Source organism: Leuciscus leuciscus (genome assembly GCF_965113295.1).
Source record: "Leuciscus leuciscus genome assembly, chromosome: 12".
Lineage (NCBI taxonomy): Eukaryota > Metazoa > Chordata > Actinopteri > Cypriniformes > Leuciscidae > Leuciscus > Leuciscus leuciscus.
The window spans coordinates 43155218-43172671 of NC_138736.1; the positions used below are offsets into that span (position 1 = coordinate 43155218).

Below are 17454 nucleotides of genomic sequence, written 5' to 3' on the forward strand. Positions count from 1 at the left end.
TCGCTCGCAGGCAGTTATTATCTGGTTTTTCATCATCGAAGCAACCAGAGCGTGTGCATGCACGGCAAGATACGCAGTACTCGTTCCCTCTTCTAGAGAGAACCGAGGTTACGTTAGTAACCGAGTACGTTCTCTTACGAGAGGTCTCTCGTACTGCGTAAGATATCTTACGCTAGGGGACCCAATGTAAAACGCCGTGCATGCTGAGATCTGACACCAAAGACCCAAGGGCGAAAACCCGGGGTACATATAGTGCACAATCACTCAGGGAACTCACAGGGAGTCCGGGAAGAGGGAGGGGTGCAGCCTCACTTTTCCACATATAGTAGCGTCGATGGGACGCGAATTTCATCATACAGACAGGGCGGGGTACGGCCTGAACTGATGTGGAAAATGTGGGTCTTACACAGTTTGCCTAGCTTTATACTGTCGAACATTGAGCTGTGCTCAGCAGACGCAGCATTCTGAGCTGATCGCATCAGGTCAGATAATACTGGTAAATTTAGACCGACAGCAGCCTGGCCTGCAGGGCGGGAACCTCTAGGTTATAAAACCTTATAAATGTAGACGGGGAGGCCCAGCCTGCCGCCATACAAATATCTTGCAAGGCAATCCCACTTGACCAGGCCCACGAAGAGGCCATGCCTCTCGTGGAGTGCGCTCTGACACCCAATGGGCACTGCATGCCCTTGGAGGCGTATGCCAGCGCTATAGCATCAACTATCCATCTGGATAGGCTCTGTTTCGACGCGGCTAGTCCCTTAGAACGTCCGCTAAACGAAACAAAAAGCTGCTCCGTCTGTCTGAAAACAGACGAGCGAGACACATAGGCTCGTAATGCCCTGACTGGGCAAAAGGAGGCTCGCGTCTCTTTCCTCATCAGGGACCGGTAGGGCTGACAGGGAGATAACCTGCGCCCTAAACGGTGTGTTGAGGGATTTTGGAACATAACCGTGCTTAGGTTTGAGTATAACTTTTGAGTCATTGGGCCCAAACTCCATGCACGCCGCGCTCACAGAGAGCGCGTGCAGATCCCCTATGCGCTTCACTGAAGCGAGAGCCAGCAAAAACACCGTCTTGAAAGACAGGTGTTTCAAATCGATTGACTGTAAAGGCTCAAATGGCGCACCTTTCATGGCTTCCAGAACCGTAGAAAGGTCCCATACGGGGACTGAGGGAGGTCTGGGAGGATTCAGTCTCTTAGCTCCTCTAAGGAAGCGGATGACTAAATCGTTCCTTCCTATTGACTGACCAAGCGTTGTTTCTGAGAACGCTGCTATAGAGCGTGGAGGGGGCCCTGCCCCCATCCAACAGCTCTTGTAGGAAGGAAAGCACCTCCGTCACACCACAGTTTGTGGGTGACACACCACGGGCTGTGCACCAGCCCGAAAACACCGACCATTTCGAAGAATAGAGTCGTCTTGTAGACGGAGCTCTAGCCTGCGTGATCGTGTTTAATACTCCTTTAGGGAGTCCAACATGTACCCGTTGATGGCCCAGACATGAAGGGACCATAGTTCCGGGTGAGGATGCCAGATCGAGCCGCGGGCCTGTGAGAGGAGATCTCTCCCCATTGGTACTGGCCACGGGGCAGTACTTGCTAACTGCATCACGACTGGGAACCAAGGTTGGTTTTTTCCAGAACGGTGCTACCAGCAGTACTGAGCATCCTTCTTCCCTGATCCGTTCCATCACCTGAGGCAGGAGAGAGACGGGGGAAAAGCATAGAGCGGGCGGCGGGGCCACACATGGGCCAGCGCGCTCCTGCTCTTGGAGAAAAATTCTTGACAGTGAGCGTTTTCTTGAGACGCAAACAGGTCCACTTCCGCTCTGCCAAATTTCTTCCACAGCAGATGGACTGTCTGTGGGTGTAGAGACCACTCGCCTGCCGGAACATTGTTCCTGGACAGTCTGTCCGGTCCTATATTCAAGATCCCTGGCACGTGCGCTGCTCTGAGCGAGCGCAGGTTGCACTGAGCCCATACCAGGAGGCGTTCTGCCAGCCTGTACAGTTTCTCGGATCTGATGCCGCCCTGGCGATTTATGTAGGACACCACAGACATGTTGTCCGAACGGACCAAGACGTGGTGACCTTTTATTTGGGGACAAAAACGCGTCAGCGCGTTGTCTACTGCCAGCATTTCGAGGCAGTTTATGTGCAGGAGCTTCTCCCGTTCTGACCACTGGCCGAAGAACGGTCTGCCCTCGAGCAGCGCTCCCCATCCCGAGGTGGACGCGTCCGTGGACACCACTTTCACCCTCGAGGAAGTCCCCAGGCTTACACCTGATTGGTACCAGTCGTTCGCTTTCCAGGGTTTCAGAGCTGTAACGCACTTCTGATTGACCCTGAGGCGAAGCAAACCGGGTGCCCACGCTTCGCGTGGGACTCGCGCTTTCAGCCAAAACTGCAGCGGGCGCATGCGGAGCAGACCCAGCTGGAGCACTGACGATGCTGAGGCCATGAGACCTAGCATCTTCTGAAATCTCTTGAGCGGGACAGACGCGCCGCAGCGAAAAGAGTTCGCTGTGCGTCGAATGTCTACCGCGCGCTGTTGTGATAGTCGCGCTATCATGGATAGTGAGTCCAGTTCTGTGCCCAGGAAAGATATTTTCTGACTGGGTGACAGGGAGCTCTTCGCCCAATTGACACTCAGACCCAAATCCTCGAGGTGATCGAGTAAAATGGTCGTGTGTTCTATGAGCACTGCGCGAGATTGCGCTAGAATCAGCCAATCGTCCAAATAGTTCAGCACTCGCATGCCTCTCATTCTGAGGGGTGCGAGCGCCGCATCCATGCACTTCGTAAATGTACGGGGTGCTAGGGACAAACCGAACGGCAGGACTGTGTACTGATATGCCTGGCCCTCGAAGGCGAATCTCAAATATCGCCTGTGACGTGACGCTATCTGTATTTGAAAATACGCGTCTTTCAGATCTATTGACACAAACCAATCTCCTTGGCGAATCTGCACAAGGATTTGCCTGGTCGTGAGCATCCTGAACTGTCGCTTCACAAGCACTTTGTTCAGTTGCCTTAGATCTAGTATGGGTCTGAGACCCCCGTCTTTTTTCGGTACCAGGAAGTATCTGCTGTATAGCCCTCCTTCGCTCTGAACTTGAGAGAGAGGCTCTATGGCCCCTTTGCTCAATAGTTTCGTCACTTCGGCTCGAAGTAGATGTGCTACTTCTGTTTTTACCGTGGTCTCGACGCGCGCCACATAGCGGCGAGGGCGTCGGCGAAACTGCAGCGAATAGCCTCTTTCTATAATGTTCAGCACCCACTTCGAAACCCCGGGTAGCTTTGCCCATGCGTCTGCATGGATCGCTAGGGGTTGAATACGAAGCGCGCTCCGCTCGCTCAGCGATGGAGAAGCTTCGGTGTGCTGTAACACAAGCGTGGCGCTCGTGACATTTGAGGCATGGGGCGCGCTGATGACAGCGGGCAGATTGCCCGCGCTCGACTCCTCTGCGGTGGTTAACCGCGAGGGGGAGGGCTGGGCGGTTCCCGTGGGAACTGTCATGTCTATGTGTGGATGTGGGCGCGGGACAGCGGGCACATTTATCACACCGAAAGCATCGTTCGCTTGTGTGAAGCGAGTGCACGTTGGTTTCGTTTTTACAGAAACCGTGAGACATGCATAACGTGGTGTTAGTGGGCACATTCACCATGTTTGAAGCGCAATCGGTCTGAGTCGATTCATGTGCGCGAGCCCTGTGTGACGGGCTGTGCTTGTGTGTAGAGATGGGCACTGGGCAGTGGGCATTCTTCTTACACATAAAGCACCATCGGCCGTGGCCGGGACACCAGAAAAATTCACACTTATGGGATTTATCTGGGTAGCCGTAAAAACGGCGTTTGTGTGCAGGCAAGCGGGTGACAGAACCGACTTGTTTACTGCAGGATACACTGGAACAGTCACATTTACTGGAACTGAACGAGCGAGAAGTTGCCATAGAAACAGAGAGCGTCAACATGCTGCCGTTTATTGCAGGCCTGCGTGCATTACAACAGGCTTGTTCACTGCAATATTGACATTTCCAGTCGCCTGAATTCCAGAGGGGAATGGGAAATGTATAGGAAAAAGGAGGTTGGTCCGTCCGCAGCGGGACCAGAAAAACTCCCTTTTTTTTCCTTACGCCAGTGACGCACGGAACACCATAGAAACGGTGTTTGGGTGCAGGCGAGCGGGTTGTACAACGCGCTCGTTGGCTGCAAAATACACATCTGCAGTCGCCTTTTCAGGGAACTGACAGAGCGAGCATTGACGGCATAAGAGAGCGTCAACGTGCTGGCGTTTGTTTGCAGGCATGCGTGTATTACAACAGGCTTGCTCACTGCAATACTGACATTTCCAGTCGCCCGAACTTCAGAGGGGAATGAGAAATGTACGAGAAAGAGGAGGTCGGTCCGTCCGCGGGGGGACCAGAAAACGCTCTTTTCTCCTTTCGCCAGTGACGCACGGAAACCATAGAAACGGTGTTTGGGTGCAGGCGAGCGGGTTGTGCAACGCGCTCGTTGGCTGCAAAATGCACGTCTGCAGTCGCTTTTCAGGGAACTGACAGAGCGAAGCATTGGCGGCATAATTTTAACTGCCGCTAGACCGGGATTCGAACTCCGGTCTCTCGTGAGAAAAACCAATGATTCCGCCACTGAGCCACAGGGGGGGAACGCAAAGGTTTTCGGATGCACGAGCATATAAGAGCGTCACATGCTTTCTTCGGCGTATGCTTGCAGGCGCGCTTGTATTAAAACAGGCTCGCCTGCTGCAATATTGATATTTCCAGTCGCATGGTCAGGGAACTGGGAATATGTATGAGAAATTGAAGGTCAGTCCATCCTCGGAGGGACTAAAAACACACCTTTCTCCTTTCGCCGGTGAGTGACGCATGAATGGGGCGCAGAAGGCAGGGTAGCTTTCTTATAACGTAAAGAAAAACTAACCCCGACCGTCCGCTTCCAGCCTCCCTTGTGAGCGCCGCAGTTTGTGCGGCTTGAACAGAGGGAGAGAGAAAGCTAGCCCCGTGACCGCCCGCTCCTGACATCCTCTGTGAGCGGCGCGGTGTGCGCGGCTCGAACAGAGGGAGAACAGGTATCGTCCCCCAAGCAGGCAAGGCAAGCGGGCGAACCGGCAAGCTTTGCGGGGGGGGGGGGGGGGGGGGGGGGCGGAGGAGCAGTCTCGGAGAAGGATGCCAGGTGAGTCCTCAGAGTCACCATAGGCAGAGCGAGTGCGAGAGCTGCGTGATCAGGAATAGGGGCGTCTCTTTTAGTGCAATGGGAGTGTGTGTCGCGGCGGCGAGCACACACACATACATAAACACAGTAGCAGAGAAAGGATATAATGCCGGAAAGCGCAGCAGGAAGGCAAGGAAGGCGGCGCGGCCAGCGACTTCAGTGACTCGTCCCGCTGAAGGTGCTCTCTTTCAGACGGCGCGGCTTCTTATCCAGCTCCAGCGATGCGTGTGCTTCGCTTGAAGGATGAAAAATCAGATAATAGCTGCCTGCGAGCGATATTTATAGGCCTAGACCACGCCCATTTCGGCGGGACGTGACGCAGCGGGCGCGAAGTGCCCTGATTGGGTCTGACGTCACGCCAGGCCTCGCTCGATAGGCTGCTGCAGTTGCCGCAGAGCAGCCAATAGGCGCGCGAGCTGTCTCGCCTATGTCTGCATTGCTGCTGCAACGCGTTTTGCATTATTACAAAATTAAGGATAATTTTTGGCTTCAATATCTCGCGGAAAAGGATTTTCCCCCAGCGTAAGATATCTTACGCAGTACGAGAGACCTCTCGTAAGAGAACTAACTTTATCTGGACAATAACTTTATTCTAGATCTGCTGTAAAGCCTAAACACTCTCTGTTACTGTAATCTCCTGTTATCACTGTAAAGCTGCTGTGAAACACTCTACAAAAGCGCTGTATAAATGAAGGAGACTCGACTTGACTTTTGTTTGGCTTTGTACCGTATTTTCCGGACTATAAGTCACACTTTTTTTCATAGTTTGGCTGGTCCTGCGACTTATATTTAGGTGCGACTTATATATCAAAATTAATTCAGACTGAGATGAACCAAGAGAAAACATTACCGTCTACAGCCGCGAGAGGGCGCTCTAGTTGGCGGAGTTGTTCAAAAGCGACACCAAGGATGAAGAAAATGATGTGGAATGAGATCGCGGGAGCTTGGTGAACTTGTTTACTGGTAACTTGCTTGTTGGACTCGCTGGCTTATGTTCATTTAGCCTATCCAGCCTCCTAGGTATATGTTCTTTATGCTATTGTGTAGCTGAATAACTGTTAATGTGTTGCGTTAACATACCGGACACCTACTCAGCCTGTTGTTCTGTGTAGTAGAATAACTTGCCTTTCCAGATTAAATGTCTGTTCTTGGTCTTGGATTTTGTGAAATAAATTTCTAAATAAATGCGACTTATAGTCCAGTGCGATTTATATATGTTTTTTTTCCTCTTCATGATGCATTTTTTGACTGATGCGACTTATACTCCGAAGCGACTTATAGTCCGGAAAATACGGTAATTGTTTTGGCTTTGTGTTCAGAAGCGGAAAGAAAGTTATCAAGGCATTTACTTTGAATAAAAGTTAAATGAATCATTGACATGCGCAGGGATGTGCAGTCAGTGTTTCTCCCTCCCGGTGTTGTTTATCACCCTACGTAAGTGAATCAAGATGAACAGCATTCTTTGGTTTGTCAGCACTGGTGGAACTGGTTTTGGAAATCCTACAACTTTAAAGCATGTGGCCTAATCACACTTAACTCTCTTAACTCACGGTAAACTCAAACTCTCATTTGTATCGCAACAGCTTTAAGGAAAGAAAGTTTTTACAGGACAATCCTCGGGGCAGGAGGTCCAGTGGCAGTCAAAAAAGACTTGGCTCTGTCATTTGAATGAATGAATGAGGCATTTATATAGCGCTACTACTGTACACCCAAAGCTCTTTACAGTCATGTCGGGGTCTCTCCTCAACCACCACCAGTGAGTAGCATCCACTTGAATCACCTGAAAACGATCGTACTGTAGGCCGACATACAGCACTCTCCGTCAAAGAGACAAGTTCCTGTGGAGAGAGACGTGGTTCTGGGGTTAGAATTGTTGCATTATTCCGAATGAATAGATTAAGATCCACAAATAAATGTAAAGAGTTTCACAAAAAATTATAAAATTCACAAATAAATAATATGATAATTGCAAATAAAATAAAATAAATTACAAATGTGTTTTATGTCATAAACACAACTCTCCCTGGCATTTATTTGTGAATCTCTTCTTGTGTATTTGTAAATCCCCTCACGCATCTGTCTTGGCTCAAATAGGAAGGTGTAAGGCCGGGTTCACACCGGACGCCGAAGCGGCGCGGAACGGAGGCCGCTTCCTTTCGGCGCCCATGTTAACCTATGGTGTCGTTCACACCAGACGCGGAGCGCCGCGGCCGGCCCGCGCCGTGAAGCGCCAGTTTCGGCGTCTGGTCTATTTTTTGCGCGACCGCGAGTGATCCGCGTCCATTCCGGCAGGAAGTCACACCAAGAAACACGAGACATCCGGTCAATTGTCAAAATAAAAGCAATTTTCAAATTAAAATACCGCGAGTGACAAATGCGATCATATTTGTGTATCTAAACAGACTAGAAAGATGAAAACAAACAAAGAAAAAAACTGTCTACCATATTCTCTCTCTGGCTGCGTGTGTGTCTCGACAACGGATTAATAAAAGAAGTGTACAAACTTCTTGGTTACAGAAACATGGTGTATTCATTTTATGAGGTTATTTACTTACCCATGATGTAAAAAATAGCTCTGAATAAACAACAACGAAGCGCTTGTCGACCGCCGCGGAGAATACGCGTCTGGTGTGAACAGGCAGGCGCCGGACCGCGCGTGATTTTACGTTCCGCGCCGCTTCTGCGTCTGGTGTGAACCCGGCCTTAGGCTATGGCCCATACAATTGCTGCAGCAAAATATGTTTAAAATGTGGATTTCATTAGAGTTAGACCATTAGTGTCACATTCTGTTTGCACCTGTTCTCATTATCCTTAATTAAGTTTACCTTCTTCCACCTGTGTTCAGTTAATTATCATCACCTGTTTTCAGTTCATCATTAGTATTTAGTTCCTTGAGTTCAGTCAGTCTTTGTCTGTTCACGTCGTTTATTGGTGTGTGTTACCCTCCTGCCCGTCTGTACCTTTTGTGTGACATTATGAGTAAAAGTTTTTATTGGAGCTCTTTCACTCTCTAGTCTTCTTCAACCTACACCCCACCGGGAGAGTGTGTATCAAGCCAAGCCACATTTCTATGAGCCTTTGAAAATGCCAGAGAAACAGTGCTTACATCTCTGTTATGGGAACAACGCGTTATGGAAGAGTCACGTTATTCAAAATAGAACAGAAAAGCATCAATAAGTAGCTGACTAATGAATATTTGGATTCAACCTTGTGATAAATACATGAGTTTGTGTAATATAGGTGAAATTACCGTCACAGTAGCCACCAGCTTTCCCCACTTCTTCAGTCAAGCCTTAATGATGAATATGCAGCAGGTACTTGGATGATCTATACACACTAAAAAAAATGGTTCTTCAGCGGTTCTTTGCGGTGGTTAAGGTGCTATATAGCACCACTACCATTTAAAGAACCTGTTAAGCCCAGTTTGGTTCTTCAGCGGTTCTTTAGCGGTTCTTTGGGGTGGTTAAGGTGCTATATGGCACCTCTTATGGTTCTACATAGCACCATTTGACAAAGGTAGGTGCTATATGGCACTTAAAGTGGTTCCCCTATGATTACAAGCCAATGAACCACTTTTAGTGCTATTTAGCACCATTTTTGTTTAGAGTGTACAGCATTATAGATAGTATTTTAAACATTATTCCCTTTGTTTGTAGAGAACATATACATGGGTTATTTTTAAATGTGTGACATGTTGTTTAATTCAAAGAGATATCATGCATTTTAAAGTGAAATGTCCAGCACCAGCAGACAAGCGATGCATTTATTTATCCTTTAAAACACTTGATCACACAAATAATATTTCTTATGAATCAGACTTAATAGTTTTTGATGATACTTACAGCATCCAAAAATAACTGTAAAGATCTATTTTTCAGCATTATATTATCACTCAAACCCCACAGTAGCCGACACACTGTTGCTGAGGCTCGTACTGTTACATCACTGATGGTCATTTGGGCTCATATTTGGTATTCTACATAATATTTATGTCCTTAGCTATTTGTCACCGCGATTGGGCTTTAAAAGACAAAATCATCCGTTTGGCCATTTCATCGTGCGAGGCTGTCGACACTGGACAGAGCGAATGAACGGGCATCCGTTTACTGTCAGTGAATCATCGTGTCGCGCTCGTCCAGTGTAGACCGTATCACGAATTATGAATTTTCATGTAGCCAGCACTAGTCAATAAGGAAGATTATGCAGATTGCAGACACTTGTATCTGCAGGTAAGAAAACAGACGTTATGGGCAAAATGTGTTAATGTGGTGGTTATAAAAATATATATATTTTTAAATATAAAAAAAGGAAAGAAAACTAATAATAATAATAAGTGTCATCAGAATGTTGATGTCATTGAAAAATAATCTGAATGTGTTTATTGCATAGTGTATGAGCTTGGTATCCCTTGCTTATTGATTAGCGATCATTTGATTGCTTTTGCCTTGGGACTTTCACCTGCTGGGGGAGGGGGCGCGCGCGCTGCTCAGACAATACATCGGGTGCTTCTCATTTCTTATTTGTGCATCCTCGTTTCCTTTCCTCGCTTCCTTTCCTCGCGTCTCAGCTCCGCCCCCTGTAGGATGCGAGGGAAGGCTGCAAGGAAAAGACGCGAGGACGGAGGAATCGAATGTAACTTTTTTATTCATTGGAATACTTGATCACTCAAGCGTCACTTCATCGCGTCATCAGCAGCGCTCAAAAGATCTGCCCTTATGTTGTTGAAGTTTGTTTATTTAAGAAATTCATAATAAATGATAATAAAGCAATATACCCTGTTGAAATATGTGAGGTGTGTGGTTTATCAGAATCAGAATCAGAATCAGAAAGAGCTTTATTGCCAAGTATGCTTGCGCATACGAGGAATTTGTCTTGGTGACAGTAGCTTCCAGTACACATACAATATAAAGTGACAAGACAAGTAACATAGGTATAAATAAAAAATAGAAAAAATAAAAATAAAATAAAAATAAAAAGATTATAAATTATAAATATATATATATAAAGTTATAAGGTGCTATAATGGAATGTCTGAGGGAAGTATTGCACATGTTTGTTCCACAGTAGCGGAACATTTAAGTGTTCATGAGGTAGATGGCCTGGGGAAAGAAACTTTTCCTGTGTCTGGTTGTTTTTGTGCTCGGTGCTCTGTAGCGTCGACCAGACGGTAACAGTTCAAACAGAAAGTGTGCTGGGTGTGACGGGTCCAGAGTGATTTTGCAAGCCCTTTTACTCACTCTGGATGAGTACAGTACTTTGAGTGTGGGAAGGGTAGTGCCAGTGATTCGCTCAGCAGTCCGAACTATCCGCTGTAGTCTACGGAGGTCGGTTTTGGTAGCAGAGCCAAACCAGACGGTGATGGAAGTGCAGAGGATGGACTGGATGACAGCTGAGTAGAACTGTACGAGCAGCTCCTGTGGCAGGTTGAATTTCCTCAGCTGACGCAGGAAGTACAGTCTCTGTTGGGCTTTCTTCACAATAGAGTCTATGTGAGTGTCCCACTTCAGATCCTGAGAGATGGTGGTGCCCAGGAACCTGAATGACTCTACTGCAGTCACAGTGCTGTCCATGATGGTGAGTGAAGGGAGTGCAGGGGGGTTTCTCCTGAAGTCCACGATCATCTCCACTGTTTTGAGCGTGTTCAGCTCCAGGTTGTTATAACTGCACCAAAGAGCCAGCTGCTCCACCTCCTGTCTGTACGCAGACTCGTCACCGTTCCGGATGAGTCCGATAACAGTAGTGTCGTCCGCAAACTTCAGGAGCTTGACAGAGGTGTCTTTAGAGGTGCAGTCATTTGTGTACAGGGAGAAGAGCAGTGGTGAGAGAACACATCCCTGTGGAGCACCGGTGCTGATGGTGCGGCTGTCGGACGTGATTTTGCCCATTCTGACTAGCTGTTGTCTGTCTGTCAGAAAGCTGGTGATCCATTGACAGATGGAGCTAGGGACAGAGAGCTGGGTCAGTTTGGTCTGGAGCAGTGATGGGACGATGGTGTTGAAGGCAGAACTAAAGTCCACGAACAGAATCCTTGCATAGGTCCCTGGTTTGTCCAGATGTTGTAGGGTGTAATGCAGTCCCATATTGACCACATCATCCACAGACCGGTTTGCTCTGTAGGCAAACTGCAGGGGGTCCAGCAAGGGTCCAGTGATGTCCTTCAGATATGCTAACACCAGTCTTTCGAGTGACTTCATGGCCACAGATGTTAAGGCAACAGGTCTGTAGTCATTGAGTCCTGTGATCTTTGGTTTCTTCGGGATTGGGATGATGGTGGAGCGTTTAAAGCAGAAAGGGACTTTGCACTGCTCCAGTGATCTGTTGAAGATCAGTGAGAAGATAGAGGCCAGCTGGTCAGCGCAGGTTTTCAGGCAGGCTGGTGAAACACCGTCTGGGCCTGGTGCTTTCCTTCTCTTCTGTTTCCTGAAGATCTGACGCACATTATCCTCACTGATCTGAAGTGCAGGGGGGGAGGGGAGGGGGATGGCTGGAGGTGTTGATGGCAGTGTAGAGAGATGGTCAGGGCGGGTATGGGGTGTCTGATCGGGGGTCTCAAATCTACAGTAAAAGACATTCAGCTCGTTCGCAAGATGCTTATTGCTGTCGATGCTGGGGGATGGTGTCTTGTAGTTGGTAATGTCTTTCAGGCCTTTCCACACTGATGCAGGGTCGTTGGAGGAAAACTGGTTTTCCAGCTTTTTGGCATAGCTCTTCTTAGCCACTTCAATCTCCTTTGTCAATGTGTTCCTGGCCTGATTATACAAGATCCTATCCCCACTCCTGTAGGCATCTTCTTTGACCTGACGAAGCTGTCTGAGTTTTGGTGTGAACCATGGTTTATCATTGTTGAATGATAAGTAAGTCCTGGTAGGGATGCATAAATCCTCACAGAAACTGATGTATGATGTTACAGTCTCTGTGAGCTCGTCCAGATCGCTGGCAGCAGCTTCAAAAACACTCCAGTCAGTGCATTCAAAACAGGCTTGTAAGACCTGCTCTGTGTCGTTGGTCCATCTCTTTACAGTCCTTATTACTGGCTTAGCAGTTTTAAGTTTTTGCCTGTAAGTTGGTAGAAGATGAACCAGGCAGTGATCGGAAAGTCCTAGAGCTGCTCTGGCGACGGAGCGATATGCATCCTTTGTTGTGGTGTAGCAATGGTCCAAAATATTATTGTCTCTGGTGGGGCATGTAATGTGCTGTTTGAATTTAGGCAGTTCACGTGTGAGTTTTGCCTGATTAAAGTCTCCGAGAATGATAAGAACAGAGTCCGGGTGTTGTTGTTCTGTTTCTGTGATCAGATCAGCCAGCTGTTGCAGCGCCGTACTCACGTGTGCTTGCGGTGGAATGTAAACACTGATGAGAACGAGCGAGGAAAACTCCCGCGGCGAGTAGAACGGCTTACAGTTAATGAAAAGCACTTCCACATCAGGACAGCACATCTTCCTTAACACAGTTACATCAGTACACCACCTTCTGTTGATGTAAAAGCATGTCCCACCACCGCGCGTTTTCCCCGTTGACTCCATATCGCGATCCGCTCTGAACAGCTGAAAGTCCGGTAGATGTAACGCGCTGTCCGGAATGGCTTCGTTCAGCCAGGTTTCCGTGAAACACAGAGCAGCAGAGTTGGTAAAGTCCTTGTTTTTGCGTGAGAGCAGAAGTAGTTCGTCCATTTTGTTAGGGAGAGAGCGGACATTCGCCAGATGGATGCTAGGCAGCGCCGTTCTGAATCCGCGCTGCCTGAGCTTAACGAGTGTGCCAGCTCGCTTCCCACGCCTGCGCGTCTTATACTGTTTCCACAGTGCAGCGGCACAACCGACGACAATGTTCCGCAAAACGCCAGAAGAATCAAAAACTGGTTGGTGATCAGTTGGTGTGCACTGCCGAATGTTCAGCAGTTCGTCCCTGGTATAACTGATAGCGAATGACAAACATAAAACAGGACAAACTAACAAAAACAGTGTAACAACTGGAGAGCTCAACACCGAGGCAGCCATCCGCGGCGCCATCTTGGATCGAGATCCAAGATATATAAACTGCAAAAGTAAAGTATAAATCAAAATGATTGTGACCGATGTGAAGGGGGAGGAGAATTTAGACGTGCGTCATGTTTAAGTCGATAAAACTCTTCCGCATAGGATACACCTGTGTATCCTCGCTCATGACTCCTCAGGAAGCCTCCTCACTCCTCGATCCTCGACTCCTCACGGTGCAATTAGAGAATTGAGATGTCCTTCAAGATGGCTGAGCTCGATCGGTTTCCGGGTCATAGGATGGAGGATGGAGGAGCGAGGAGACGAGGAGGGATATTGAGAAGCACCCAAAGACTCTGAAGACATTGCAGCAGCTCCGTGTCCGGTGTCTTTTTTATTGACCATTATCTCCTAACCAGGTATAAATGAGTAAAACTTTGTTGAAATACACGTTATATAAGTCAAAGATGTGAAAGATGTCGAGTGTCATTGTTGAAGTGTAGTCAATGTGTATATATGTATGTCTAAAAGTTCGGTTCAAGTTAACCGCGTGTGTATCACGTGTACAACTGGTGAATGCTAAACTGATGGCAGAGACCATGCGGTCATATAAATGTGAAAACGGAGTGAATTAATACCATATTGGTGTTTTTGAGAACTTATGAATTCGGTTCGAGAGTAGAGATAAAATCCCGAGGCACACACACGCAAGGTCTCTCGCTCCCTCTCTCTGCCGTGCGCGCGCTGCGCTTGCGCGCTCTTGCTTCCGGGAGATTTTAACTGATTTGCGGGCATCAGGGAGCCGCAATCAATATGCGGGAGACTCCCGGAACTTCCGGGAGACTTGGGATGTCTGCAGTGTTTAACAAAGGAATCAGTTGGTTCAGAGAGAGTATGTGGTTATGTTAATGAAAGTGTGTAACTAGATAGAGTATAAAATGTGAATATTGTATTCAATATACTGTACGCAGTATTACGAATGTGCATTTTAATGAGCTTATATTGAAATTATTTGTGTAATTTGTGGAAAGAGCACCTGTTGCGAAGCTGTATAGAAGCTGAGAATAATTCTGTTTTCTTTCTGTATATGTGTTTTTCTCTAAAGAGATCTGAAATCTGTTATCATATGTTTCATTGAAATATGAGAATGCAGAAATATTTGCATTAGTCAGACAATACAGAGACTCTGAAGACATTGCAGCAGCTCCGTGTCCGGTGTCTTTTTTATTGACCATTATCTCCCTAACCAGGCGGTCAGGGTACTACATTAACATTGCAAACATGTTAGTTTTACATTAGCCTATTACATTAGCCATTAGCCTACGGCAGCAGGGAAGATAATGGGGTGGTATTTGCTTTTGCCGCGCTGTTGCGCCGCTTGCCGGTGTAGTAGACGTGTTACTGATCATGATGCTCGGGATCTGTGATGATCATAATTTGTGTGTAATCCTGAGTTTATCCTGATGGAAATATAGAGAAGTGTTAAACAGGGTGTTTTAACCACACAAACAGCTCAATTTGAACAAAGCGCCCATATTACAGCTCTTCCTTTCAAGGGTGCAAAATTTAATTAAATTAATCAGATTCAGTTCCCGCCCCGAGTGTAAAGCCCTACCGTGATTGGTCGAAGCGAAAACATGCTATGATTGGTCAGCTCAATGTAGCCGTTATCTGATTGGCTTGAGTAAACGGTGGGTGGAGTCCACTTATTTGTGGATTTGTCTAGAAGTGTTTCAAAATCCACAGTTGCATGAGGGGATTTACAAATAAATGCCAGGCTGAGCTTTTGTTTGTGACATAAATTTGCAAATCTCATTTTATTTATTTGTGAGTTTTATACATTTTTGTGAAACTCTTTACATTTGTTTGTGAATATCAATCTATTTATTTGGAATAATGCAACAATTCTAACCCCATACATGGTGAGTTATTCTGATCTGTTTGAATTAGTTTAGGATTATCTGACTTCTTAACCTATTAACTGTCACATTCCCCTTTTAGAGCACAAATCTGAATTTAAATGGTTGTGATTCATGAATGTCTTGAAATACAAACTTAAAAAAAGGAAAGTGCAAAGTGTGAAGCAAATTTACGGAACTAAACAGTTTTTTTTTACACAAAATATATATTTTACAAAATAAACTGGACTCTAAAAGTGCTAGAAAATTAATGAATTAATTTGATGGTGGATCCAGAAAGGTTCAAACTACAGTCACCAACTGGAGATTCACCAGCTGTAAAATGCAAAAGACTTCAACTCGGCTACAGAAAAACAGAGACTGCGAGCGGCCCATGCGCAAACAAGCATAATATCTGAAGGGCATTAAATATAGTCACGCAATGCTGATGTTGTTAACATAAAAAATTTGAGAACAAAGTATAATTTGCACGGTTTGACGTGATATGATAATCGATCGTTAGATTTAATCAGCGCGATTTACTGCAATGCTTTTTCCCCTTAACATTAGTTGGTCAGAACAAAACACATTCTCCTCAAAACACTGGATTCATCCGCGCTGTGCCGTGCCGAGACACAACCCACGTAAAGCTGATAATTCCGTGAATAACTGCAATTGCAGATTTCGAACAGAGAGGGCGACAAAGAGGAAAAACTACAGACTGCAGCTTTAACATTTTTACAACAAAAATGAAACATCACTGAACTGGACTGGACTAAGTTAAGGATTAAGCTGGACTGTGACGCTATTTTCTTCTAGAAACAAACTTGTTGCATTATTTTCCTGTAATTTCTGTAAAGCTGCTTTGAAACTCTGTATTGTAAAAAGCGCTATATACTGTAGATAAAGGTGACTTGACTTGTATTGTATTAAAGAGTTCTTCACCAGAAGACTCTTGCCTTGTACTGACCTCTGACCAGATTTATCTGTAAGTGTATTTAAACTGATCTTCTGGTTCACTGATTTAGATGCTGAAGAGCAAGGACGACACCAGCCCCACTCCAGCCCCAGAGTTTAGCCACGCGAGCTGCACGGACGATTCGCGTGAGCTCATGGCGGACAGTGGAGGTCGGCCCGCCGCGATGGACGAGCCAGGAGGAGAGACGTCACCAAGCCTCGCCTCGGACCAAGAACCCTGCGGAGACTTTAGCCAGGTGTGTGAGCCGGCAACACCGCGGGTCACCGGGCGAGAGCTTGTGGTTTCTGAGGGCATGGAGGGAAGCCCCGCCCACAACCCCAACGCTGCGGATGTGAATCTCAATCTCCCGCCCAGTTCTGAGTTTCCTGTTACTCCACAGTTTGAAAAGATGTATAAACCTTGTGGAGATTTCAAGTTTAATAAGAGTTCATGCTTAAAAAATATTATTCATCTAGAAACAAATGATAATTATTCTAGACAAAAATTGTATTACAAAGAATATATTAATTCTATTTTTAATAAGTATATGATAATGTGTACAAATCCAAAAGAACAGTTTGCTTTTATGATTTTAATAAAGAAAGATGGCTCAATTGATAAGGATAATTGGGACAACATACCAAATAGCACTGAAAAATGTCCAAAAATGTATAAGCCAGAACAAGGGGGTAAAATACACAGTGAAGATAAAATATTTGAACAACTAAATGATATTTTATGTAAAAGTGATTGTCCGTATACAGCAGTACTGATATACTCTTATTATACACTCTGTTTTAAAAGGATCAACAAGGAGTCCTGCCACAATCAAGCCATTGATATTAAAGACAAACTATATGAAAAGCATGGAATGATAATGATTATTGGCTGTAGTGAGCCCTGGGGAATTAGTGGCCCATATGTACAGCATTTACCTTATAAGTCTCTTAAAGATTGCATTTACACTTATGAGTCCAAAACATTTAGAAGCAATTATACAATTGTCTCCAAGAAAGGAAAAAAAGAAATTGTTGACATGAAATTAATTGACCCGATTTACAAAAAAGTTATTCATGAAATTCAAAATAAACCATTCTCAATGGATTTCTCAAAGATTACCGGCAAACCAAAATATAATCTTAACCCATTTTTAAAAAATATTAACTATCCTAAAAACAAAGAAAAACTTAAAAATATTGTATCAAATTTATTTAGATTTGAACAGATTGAAATGACTTTTGATTGTTTAAAAAATCATGGTTTTGAAAAGTTTAAGAAATGTAGGAAAAGACTTTATAAACTTTTATCTCGTGATGCAAATCAGGCAAATGTATCTAATCTTTTTAATTTTGAAGAAATCTCTAAATATCTGAGTAAAGTCTTTTTCCCTTGGTG

At 45.8% G+C, this 17454-nt stretch overlaps 2 protein-coding genes across 2 annotated transcripts in view; one reads left to right on the top strand and one right to left on the bottom strand.

Annotated features, from left to right (window-relative positions):
- The window catches only part of LOC309511386 (uncharacterized protein), a 256220-nt gene that overhangs the window by 231027 nt on the left and 7739 nt on the right, over positions 1-17454 (top strand). Inside the window, exon 3 of the mRNA XM_082186598.1 lies at positions 16130-16393. Coding sequence (XP_082042724.1) covers positions 16130-16393 — 264 coding nt within the window. The remainder of the gene's footprint in view (positions 1-16129; positions 16394-17454) is intronic.
- The window catches only part of LOC309511360 (uncharacterized protein), a 211325-nt gene that overhangs the window by 152723 nt on the left and 41148 nt on the right, over positions 1-17454 (bottom strand). The gene's annotated exons all lie outside the window — the stretch shown is intronic.